General features: G+C 36.1%; 1 protein-coding gene across 1 annotated transcript in view; it reads left to right on the forward strand.

Moving 5' to 3' along the window:
* The first annotated feature begins 4765 nt into the window (after positions 1-4765).
* The window catches only part of LOC106869566 (ovomucoid), a 12056-nt gene continuing 4600 nt past the window's right edge, over positions 4766-12221 (forward strand). The window contains exon 1 of the mRNA XM_014915364.2: positions 4766-5651. Coding sequence (XP_014770850.1) covers positions 5615-5651 — 37 coding nt within the window. The 5' untranslated portion in view covers positions 4766-5614. The remainder of the gene's footprint in view (positions 5652-12221) is intronic.

The raw sequence follows: 12221 nt of genomic DNA on the forward strand, positions 1-12221 counted from the left end.
ATATATGTATATATATATATATATGTATATACACATATGTATATATATGTGTCTGTGTGTCTGTGTATGTTTTTACATAAAACTATACCCATGTGAGTGTGTGTCTATATATATATATATATATATATATATATATTTATATACAAGTGTTTACTGACATACACACACACCCACATATATATACATGTGAATATACAAAATTATAAATGCATATATATATATATATATACATGATATGGTCACATACACATATATATATGCACACTTGCAAATATATGATACATGTGCATATATATGTATATATATATATATATGTGTGTGTGTGTGTGTGTATGTCTATATATGTATGTCTATATATATATATATACACACGCACGTGTATATGTTTATACATATATATATATATACACACATCTCTATATACATACACATAGACATATAAAGAAATATATGCATGTGCATTGAGAAAACATACCCATCTATTTATCTATCTATATACATACACATATACACACACACATACATACATACATACATATATACAAACATATATGCCTATGTATACATACATACACACACACACACATATAAAGCCTGTTAAAGTTAGTGGGTGGTGACAATGTGCAAAAAAAAAAAAAATAATAGAAGGGAAGAAAAAGCTAAAAGTGGTGTCCTTGATTTAGTATTTTTCTGTTGTTTTTTTGTTTTTTTGTTTTGCTGCTTTCATTACACAGTTTGTTGTTTGTTGTTGTTGTTGGTTTCAGTTGATGAAGGTTCAGAACTGACTGTTCTGCGTTGGCTATTGAATTATTTAATTTATTTCTGTCTGCTTTCTTTTATATATAAGAAATTACGTGTATACACACACATACACACACACACACACGTGTGTGTGTGTGTGTGTGTATATATATATATATACACACACGCACACGTGTGTATGTGTATGTGTGTATGCATGTAATTTCTTATATATAGTGTGTGTGTATGTATATGTATGCATGTGTGTGTGTATGTATATATATGTGTGTATATATATATATATATATATATATATATATATATATATATATATATATATATATATATATAAATATATATGTATATATACATACACATATATATATATTCATGCACACACACACACTCACACACACACATCCATCCATCTTCTCTACTCACTACTGTTGGGGTGGGTCTGAGCGCAGAGTCCTTAAGCACTTCCTCCGTAGGGCCCTATCAAAAAGTAACTGTCCATTAGACTTTCTGGCTGGATTTCCAAACATGACCAGCTGAGACGATGCATATTGTTCTAGTGATCTCATCCTTACTCTACCCCAAGATCTCCTGCTTGTGGGCTCAGTTTGAAGAATCTCTCTGGCAATTCTTTTCTGCAACATTCTAATCACATGTCCTTTGCACCAGAACTGTAAACTCTCAATATGGAAAAGTTGTGACTTTATATATATATATATAGGGTCAAAAATAAGGTGTGTGTTAGGTTACTTGCATAATATTTTCAGAAGTCAAACATGGCACCTAAAAGCACCCATTACACTCTTGAAGTGGTTGGCATTAGGAAGGGCATCCAGTTGTAGAAAACCATGCCAAATCAGACTGGATCCTGGTGCAGCTTTCCAGTGAGACACTCCAGTCAAACCATCCAACCCATGCCAGCATGGACAAACACAGAAGCTCAAGAGCAGGATCGATGGATCTTGTGTCTTGAGTTTAAGAGATGCTGGGTCCAGTGAGTCTTTAAGAATCCTTTCCCACTAAGAACAAAAAAGAGCAGCCAGTGTCCTATACAATCAGGATGAATGAAGCTTTGCATAGCAGAGCAGACAAGGATTCTTAAAGACTCGCTGTCCATAGCTTCACTGGGTACACCATACAGAATTCCTGCCTATATCTTCCTCCGTCAGGGCTATTTACCTGATGGGGGAAAGGGTCCTGTCTGTTTTCTTACTAGAACCTTGGTCTTTGCTAAGTTAACCTTAAGGCCCTTTGATTCCAGGATTGCATTCCATACCTGGAATTTCTTTTCTAACTCTGTTACTGAATATTCTATAAAAGCCAGATTATCAGCATATGCATATGTATATGTATATATATACATGCATGTATGAATGTATATGCATGTGCATATGTGTGTGTGTGTGTGTGTATACATTTATACATATGTATCTATGTATGAATATGTCATCATCGTTTAACATTTGCCTTCCATGCTGGCATCGGTTGGACATACGTGTGTGTGTGTGTTTGTGCGCGAGTGCATGTGTACATTGATATTTCTCTTCCTTTGTTTCTTGTTTCTTTTTTTTTTTTTTTGTCAGTCTGCACTACAACCAGACAAACTTCATGAACGCACCAACCTTTCTTAACTTCCAGCCCCCTGCTAACCTTTAGCCTACCAAGCAGACTGTCTAGTCTACCTCATAAATTATGCATTAGCAGTAGAGTTTTTTTGATATCCACACTCTGTGAAGTATATTTCCTTATTTTTTCTTAGTTTTGATCAATTACATACCCATGTTAATGAAACAACAGCAAAAAGTAATTGAAAAGAAATGCCACAGCTTCTATTAAAATAGAAAAAAAACAAAAACATTGTAATTCATGGAGGTGGTGGTAATGACGATGATGGTGATGAGACTGGTGGTGGTGTACGTAGTGATGATGATGATGATGATGATGATGATCTAATAATATTGAGCCATTTATAATGGTGATACTTCTGTTGGAGGTACTTCAGAAACATTCTGCTTGTGTTGGTTGCAGTGATGCGATGGTTATGGTTTTTGCCACTGGTATTACTGGTATGACATAGTGACAAAGTTCTAGTAGCAGGAGTTTTGGTGTTCAGGATGTAGTGGAGTTGTTTTACTTCAAATCCACCCATGACCATGCCATCTTGTTCATTACCTCCGCCTTCGCGAAGGCAGAGGTATTCTTTACAGCCGTGTTTGTTTGTCTGTGGACAAGACATCTCAAGAACCGCTGGATGGATTCAGATGAAACTTTCAGGGATGTTTGGCCTTGTGACTGGCATGAACTGATCAGATTTGGGGATTGATCTGGCACCAGACAAGGATTCTGGATTATTTTTCCAGTTTTTTTACTAATTTTTGAGAGTGGCCAGGTTCATTTTTATGCTTCTCGTTTGTGAGAGCAGTCGAGTTTATTTCAGATGAAGTGAAAAGAGTGCGACAAATAGAGATGAGGATTGGGGTAGACAGTGAATACCTGGTTCTTTGGGGAGGGGAGGAGAGAAATGAAGGAAACAACAGTAGGTGAGGGAGGAGGAGGTGATAGAGACAGTAACAGGGAGACAATGCCTCCAATGGAGTGACATAAAAGGTTTCATTTACAGCACCTGAGTCACTTTCTAACATACAAACATATAATTTGTAATAATGAAATCAAACCAAATAATATTTTGAAAGTATTTAATAGGTTTATATAATTTATGTCCATATAAATTACATCGTGTTACAAAATTTTCATTTTTTTTGTTTGTCTTTGGTCAGGAAGTGTTATTTTCTATTTGCACCTTTCTAGAAATCAAAAGAAAGGACCGTTATCCCTTTCACATTTTACTTTTCTGACCTGGACATCAATGTTTTGAAACTGACCGATATTCCCCATTACATTTCAAACAGATTCAGCACTGAGTTGCTGAAGCAGAAATATCATTATAGCAAATCTTCTGCTCAATAGCACGGATTTGCTTGAGCTTAATCACTTGAGAATGTCCCTTGGTGGCTGACGATATGTGCATCTCTGACCTGAGCATCATAGCCATGTGTTGAGAGGGATTCTTTGGGGTTTGAATAAATATAACAAAAGCAAAGTTCAAAGGAAATATTAGCCATTTTACATACTTTCTAGGAGTAAGTAAACAGGAAACAACAGTTGCTACTCAAGGATAAAAATTGTTTTACACAGTGTTGTGAATTATTTGGGGCTACAACAATAAGTCAATACAGTGTGGAGAATTAATGACAAGTGTCAATTTTTAACACATGATACAAAACACTAATAGGTGTGATTTCAGTTTGTAGCAAGTCTTCCACAACAAATCTTTATGTTTCAAGAACTGTGAATCTCATCAGTTGCTAAAAAAAAAAAAACAATAAGATAAAATCCTTCTTTGACTAGGAACCTTTTTCTCCCAAAGTATTTTTTTTTTTTTTTAGCCAAAAACCCCCGTTTTCGGATACGGAGATTCCGGAAAATTGCCAAAACTCGGCATTTTGAAATTCCACCCCGCCCCACCAATTTCTTAATTTTTCACTTTTTACCCTAACCCTAACTGTAATACAAAAATTTTTGTAAATTTTTTTCAGAATCATAATCTCCGTATTTTTCTGCATATTAAAAAAAAAAAAATTCTGCAAAAAGTTTTAAATGAAGAAATTAGGAGGAGGGGTAATTTCAAAATGCCGGCTTTTGCCAATTTTCTCAAAATGCCAATTTTTTCAAAATGCCGGTTTTTGCCAATTTTTATGCAGATTCGTATTCTAGGTCGCCGGAAACGGAGGTTTGTGTTGAAAAAAAGAGGTGTTGGGGGTGTGTACAAAAGGAAGTCTTGCCCAGTTTTGTGGCTTCCTTACAGTATTCTGAACCAATACTGCTTCTCTTACTAATAATGTCTATTTAATGTCTTAGCAAGAGTTAAAAAATAAAAAATGTCGGAAAACAATTATATTATACTCTAAAGCATTAAGATGAAAGCATGACCATGTTCCCGACATGGCGACATATCCGATGAGAAAATAAAATACAGTGCAAGTTGCTTATTGCAATCGCTTTGGCTGAGCCTCTTCGATGATAATAACCAACTGATAACATTAAGCAAAAGATGTAACTTTAATATTGTGACTTCCACATTTTGATACTGAATCCAGAACATTGTCTGCGATTATAATAAACGGTTTTCGTTGTACTTCAATGGTACAGTCCATATAATTCGAAATATGTCTTGTAAGTGGTATAAAATTTCCCCATTGTGAGCAATAAAATCACTGTAGAACTGACATTTATTTTGATGAGTTGCAGTGAGAAACCAGAAAACGACAGAACAACGATCGGAATAAGTTGCGATGGGACACGATTCTCATCCATGGAACACGTTTCTCTTTGAAGCGCTTTCAACTGCTGAAAACCCGGAGAAGCTCGCTGCTGATTGGTGGCAATTTTGGCAGAATCGTTTGCGCGTTTGGTATTTGTTTCGGCTTTTACGTTCTCAGTTCAAATCCAGTTGAGGTCATTTTTGCTTTTCATCCTTCCGAGGTTGATAAAATACGATATTAGTCGAGAACTGGGATCGATGTGATCGACTGTTCCTTGCCTCCAAATTTGAGGCCTCATCTCTATGCAAAAACATCAACTTTCAAATATTTAAGTCATGAATTGTTTATAAATAACATCCATAGACACACATACATATTATCGACACCACACACACACACACACACACACAATCAGACGTACATCGATATATACAGACGGAGTCTCTTTTCAGTCAGGAACAAACGATAGGACAATTCTTTGGGAGATAGATACGCCATAAAAAGATTTCAATGCGGTAATAGTTCTTCGTTGAACAATGAAAGTTTCCGTTATTTTTACCTTTCTCTTTACAAGTAAGTAAATCAAAGACTTCCATTTGCTTGTTTGAAAATGTCGTTAGGAAAGAACAACATCGACGGTCATCTAACGTAACAAACATTTCTGTCACGTTTTATATGTCTCTACTTTTATTTCTCTCTTACTCTTATATGTCTCTACTTTTATTTCTCTCTTGCTTTTATATGTCTCTACTTTTATTTTCCTGTTTTGTTTATTTTTCAATGAAATATTTTCCTTATAAATCGTCGGTTTGGCCCCACGGTGTTATTTTTCTACTTCTAATCGTACTTATCGACCAATTCTGTGGCCATTTTGATATTAGGTTCGTGTCTCTTTTTTGAGGCCAAAAAACATTGAATATCGTCAAAACAAATCTTTTCAAAGAAACATAATTAATTGAAACTTAGTTTTTCTCCTAATTCCTTTCTTTTTATAAACATTTCTTTCCTTAACTGAAATGCTACGAGATAATAAATAGATTGGTTATCTTTCGACTTTAATGTACAAGAACCTCAAGAACGGATGACACATTTTGTTACGTTCGAATTGAAGAAAACAAAAAACTAATAAACTTTTCATATGAAATGTGCTTTTAATAATTAAATAACAATCAATGAGAAATCCCTGAATTAATAAAAAATATGTGTCCACTTCTGGACCCGAATGATCGAAAATATGATTTTCGTACTGAATTAACATTCATTGGAATTTCAGGCGATCTGACGGTAGAATAGCTAGAAACCGAAAGATCACCTTCAGGTGATCTTTTCAGAAGTAGAAACATCTTCCAATTAATAATTTCTACTTTGACGTGTTCCCCCCTTTTTTTTTTCTTTTTTCTTTTTTCTTTTTAGGTTTAGTAAACAATATTAAAAGATTGTAATGTGTTATAATGTCAGTCGTGTCATAAACGGGATTACACATCAATATATTAGAATGTCGTTCGTAAGAAATAAAAGGATGAAAAATATTTATTTTACATTGTCGGAAAAATATCTTCTTTTGTTTTGTTTTTTTTGTCTAAATATTAGTTGTTTATTTTACTTGACCCTTGTTTAGTAAAATCAAGAAGGAATTGTCTTGTCGAAAGACAGCGATATTTGAAGATGGTTTCAGTTCTCAGCTGCAGATCTTTGTTAAAAAACAGGAATCTCAAAAACATCTCAATTTCTCCTGACCTATAAACAAGGGAAAAGAAAATAATATCGAGTTTAAGTTTTAGAACGATGTTATTTATTGTTTCAAAGAATGGCATTAAAGAAATTTGCTCCCCCCTATTCTATAGAAATCGTTAAATTATCTCGTTTATAATTCCATTCATACCTAAGATGCATTACTGACATATAAAGCAATTAAGTCCTTCAATAGTAATTTGTTTTTATTGATCCGAGGTGGAAGAACGACATAATTGACGCTGCTAAGATTTGAACTCAGAACTTAAAGGATCGTAAATACATTTATTTACGGTCCTTTAAGTTGGGCAATGCAATCTGTCTAATGCTCTAATGACTGCGGCGCAATGGTTATATTCTACAAGATCCCTGTATTTTAATTATTGTATGATTATATCTGCATTTCTAAGGCGACGAGTTGGCAGAATCGTTTGTGGTATTTCGTCTGCTGCTCCGTTCTGAGTTCAAATTTCGCCGAGGTCGATTAAATAAGTACCAGTTACGCATTGGTGGTAATCGACTTGCCCCCTCCCCGCAAATTTCAGGCCTTGTGCCTATAATAGAAAGAATTATATCTCCATCTTTAATTCCTACACCAAACAGGTACCTACGTCGATGGCCATTTTGATAGAGAATGGCCGAGGCGCCTCTCTCATCTCTAATAATGTTTGTCTGCTAGAAACTTTTCTGTCATTTGACAAGTTTGATTCTTTAACCAGTCAGCCAGAAAAACTGTGGACTTGAAACACTGCTGGAGGGAATTCGTTGCCAACCACCCAGTCACAAGATCGGTTGTATTGGCTTACATAATCCTAGTAGAACCTAATTTGTTATAATGTACTCGCTGTAGAATGGTTGCATTATGGCTAATAATAATGATGCTAACATACTGTTATGCATATATGAAGCTGAACACAAAAAACTCCTCCTCTTTTATCATTCTCCCTAAGTAAAACTCTCACCATCTCTAAAGGCAACCACTGAACTATAAAGCCTGATACTTCAACCACTTAATCTGAAGATATGATATTGAAAGTATAAGACAAAGATAAGACAAGAGAGAGAGAGGGAGAGAATTTATAAACCATTTTGTTCAACCTGGAGCTGATACATGGTTACTCAGCTTCCATAAAATAACAGCTAAATCTCTCTTAAATAAAGGCTATATTGAACCATATAATTCCCAATATACAAACAATGGGATTATCGTTGTTACAACTAATCTTAGAATATATAACAACAAAATTTACAAAGAACCTGTTTGTTTGATCTTGCAGTTAGATTCTCATCAAATCACAACCCGCTGGCTTAAATTAGGAAATGACACACTGAAAAAGGAAAACGTAATCCTGTATATAAAACAGCTGTATACCCCTATGTATTTCTGAGTATACATCTGTGTGCGTGTGTGTATATGTTATGATTGTTGTTGTATTTTACCAGGGCCCACTTTGATAACTCATCTTCATCATCTTTGTCTCTTTTTCCAGCTTCACTCCAATTACTGCCACCCACTCTTGTATAATGCAAGTAGCCATAGATCACCTTTATGGCAACAAACCTGTTCTGGCCCTTTCTTTCTTACTTCTACATCTTGTCTCCAAGCATAAAGCTGCCTCCCTCTCTACTGTAATCTCTCGCTCAGGTAAAGGGATCTTTGTTTTGTGAGTTACATGGCAGCATATGTATTTCACTCTGTTCACTGGTTGGTATCAAGCAGGTCATTCAACCACAGACACTGGAGCACAATGCAGTCCACCAATCCATTAGGTCTCAGTCAAACTGTCCAACCTGTGCCATAATGGAAAACGGATGTTAAAAAAAAAATGATGATGATGAAATTGAGGATGTTACAGTTTGCACTGCCGCACGTTCCCTTCATCAGCCGTTGACTGGAGATCATGGTAATTTTGGCACCTATCAAACAGTATTACTACCATTAATGATGCCAAGCAGCATAATATGACTGACTTCTTTTGGCTCACACTAGCACACATCTCTCATCCATAAAGCCACCACCTCAAGCTCGGTACAGCTATATTTTCTCCAGCCATGCACCAACTATTTTATATCTCTACTCATTAAAAATTTGTCTTTCACCTTCAGGCATTGGTCTTTCTCTTACATATCTCTGCCATACCCATATTGAACCATTTCCTGCTTCCCTCTCCCAATTCAGCAATCTCTGTTCTATTATCCTTTCTATACCCAATGTTCCAGCAATGTTGAATCTAGCAACAAGTTCACAGCATCACATCTCTACTACAAACACCATACATTGTCATCTTCATGTCTCATGCAGTTCTCAAGGTTTTTCTTTCCACTCTTTTTTTGCCTTCTAATGCCAAGGGGTCAGGCTGTTGCTTCCTTATTGCAATAAATCTTGGGAATCAGAGTACTTTCTTCAAGTTCATTACCCTCTTGTCTTTTCTCACCCTCTTTGTGCAAGCTGCAACACTATGTTGGTCTTCATTGATGCTCCTACATTATTGTTTCAGTGCATTAGCAACAATACTAAGGACTTCGTTACTCCAGCAGACCTACTCTGCAAGGGAGGAGTATGGCCTATTCTATTGCCAGAACATCATGCTCCAGAAACACATTACACTTTAACCAGAACGACAATCTGTTATGCCATTCTAGCTTCACCACCTAATATTGGTCAGAGATGGGAGTATATCACATTCCAGGAATGACAACCTGATTGGTTCCATTTGCCACAATATTCTCCCATTCTTCACTTCTCTCCCTCTCATACTGCTCATGCATATCAGCTACTCTACACTACTGCTTTAGTTGCAAGATTCCTCCTTGACAACATGTCAGATTTCTTTGGTCGTGATATCTTACCTGCTTTTGTTATTCTAGAGGTTATCTAGTGGCTCTCTGCCTCTCTCCTTCACTCCTGCCTACGTGGTGGTGTTCTGCATTGCATATTTCACAACTTTCAATTCTACTTTGGCCTCTACCACCCCCACATACCCTTTCCCATGCTTCCTGTTGATGCTATCAGCTTGGCTGCTGGACCTCGTAGCATCAACTAGCAACTTTACTCCTTTAAACTCCTCCACCAATGGTACTAAAGGCAGCTAGAATTTTGCAGTAGCACTCTAACAGCCCAACTTTTGTAAAGCCTGGTGGGAGACCAAGCCATTCTTGTTGGAACTTGCTTGTAACAGTTTACAATTCTCTCTGCATTTCTTAACAGTATTTCATTCACTTGAAGAGCTTTTATGTGCTTTAACAAAAGGTCATGTTGGTAACATTACAAGTAAACTTCTCTGCCCAATTGTTGCAGAGCTGTGGCCATGCTGGAGCCCCACCGTTGGAAAAAAAAAAAAGAAAACTATTGTAAATGTGTATGTTTGTGTCTCCTTGTCTTGACATTGCATAATTGTAAATGAATGTCATTCATTTCTAATATTCTGTAAATGCATGTCTAGCCATGATTTGGTCATCATCTGTAGTGGATGGGCTGCCTGATCACTCTTTATCAATAAGGCTAGAATCTCCAGCTCAGAACCTTGCGAACCACTTCCGTAGAGTTCTTTCAGATAAAGAAACATCACCGTAAACTGCGCATATTTCTATGGTTGCTTGTGAGGCATTTTTCCCTTTACAGAAAAAGAAAAGCATCAAGTGCCAAAAATGAACTTTCTTATCTTCCATTTTAAAGGGTTACAGAATTAATACAGGTTATAGGAACATAAACCTTCTTCCACGAAAAGATAGCTTAAACTGTGCTCTAAATGGAGGTGTAGTCAAATCCTATTTTATGGACTCAACCATGTTCTAAAATAAGTTGAAAGGTAAACTACTATAAATCAGCACAAACTTTCCGGACAACCCAGTACTTTGCTTGGAAGCAGGTGCAGGTTGGTGACAGGAAGAGCATCCAGCCATAGAAAAATCTACCCTCCCATAAACTAAATCTGACCCATTTAAGCATGGAAAAATAGATGTTAACTGATAATTATGTTGTCCATTTATAGAAGGATGTCTCTTTGACACATGTTGAGAATGTCTCTTGCAGCTGTTGTCTGCTATTTATTGTGGTTTCTGGCTCTCTGGTGATTGATAGAAAAAATGTCAGCTGCTGAACTAAGATTCAAAACTTGGCAACCTTTTGAGCCGATGAAGGAATACAGTTATTCAACCTGCTAGAAACAGCAGCTAAATCTCCTTCAAAGACCAGCTAAGTATTCTTTACAAAGAATACAATGGATATTGTAGTTCAGGATACACTACTGTTAAAAACAAGATGAGAAGGCCACAGCACAGAGCGAAGACCTGAAATAAAACAACAAATTGAAAACTAGAGAGGTTTAAAATAATATATTTGAACCTGTTCTTTTAACTGAATAACAGCTGTTATCTAAAATATGATAAACACTTTAATACCAGCTGGATTCTACTAAAACAAGCAGTGGACATTTTTAACATTTTGAAGAGAATCTGTTATTGTAAGAACAAAATGGCCAAGTAGATAAATGAAACTATTTACTTGTCAATAATTCTTCTCTTTCTGTCTTTATTTCACTTTACCTTTTATATATTTACTCAACTTTGCATTTCTTATTCTACCTAACTGTAACTATAAACATAATTAAGGGATCAGCAACAGTTGCTTCACCACATACCGAAGTTCAGAAATAGCAGCTAAAGTGCTAAAACTCCAACAGATAGCAATTTATTAATAAATTAATAATCCTTTACCCTTTTATTTGTTATAACTGTAACTATAAATGGATCATCCTTCATCTTTTACTTGTTTCAGTCATTGGGCTGAGGCCATGCTGGAGCACTGCCTTGAAGAGTTTGGTTGAACAAATTCATCCCAGGAAGTTTAATTTTTTTTTTTACTTATTCTGTCAGTCTCTTTTGCTGAATTGCTAGGTTATGGGGATGTAAACAAACCAACACCAGTGGTCAAGACATGGGAGGAAAGGTGACAGTCAAACATGCATGTATGGGTGATATGGGCTTCCTCACAGTTTCCATCTACTAAATTTACTCAAGGCATTGGTTGGCCCAGGGTTATAGTAGAAGATACTTGGCCAGGGTGCAGTGGGATTGAATCCAAAACTATGTGGTTGCAAAGCAAGCTTCTTAACCCCACAGCCATGGAAAAGAATTCAGAAATGACAGACTTGCATCCCAACAATTCAAATTTGCCATTAGAGAAAGGAACATCAAGTACTTAAACTCGGCCTTCTGGCTTTTTGCTGTTCAAAAACGGATTCATTAAATTATTTTTCTTCTTTTAATATATATATAATATCATCATCATCATCATCGTTTAATGTCCACTTTCCATGCTGACATGGGTTGGACGGTTTGACTGAGGACTGGCAAGCCAGGAGGCTGCACCAGGCTCCAATCTGATCTAGCAAAGTTTCTACAGCTGGATGC

The sequence above is a fragment of the Octopus bimaculoides genome, chromosome 25 (genome assembly GCF_001194135.2).
Source record: "Octopus bimaculoides isolate UCB-OBI-ISO-001 chromosome 25, ASM119413v2, whole genome shotgun sequence".
In the NCBI taxonomy this organism is placed as follows: domain Eukaryota; kingdom Metazoa; phylum Mollusca; class Cephalopoda; order Octopoda; family Octopodidae; genus Octopus; species Octopus bimaculoides.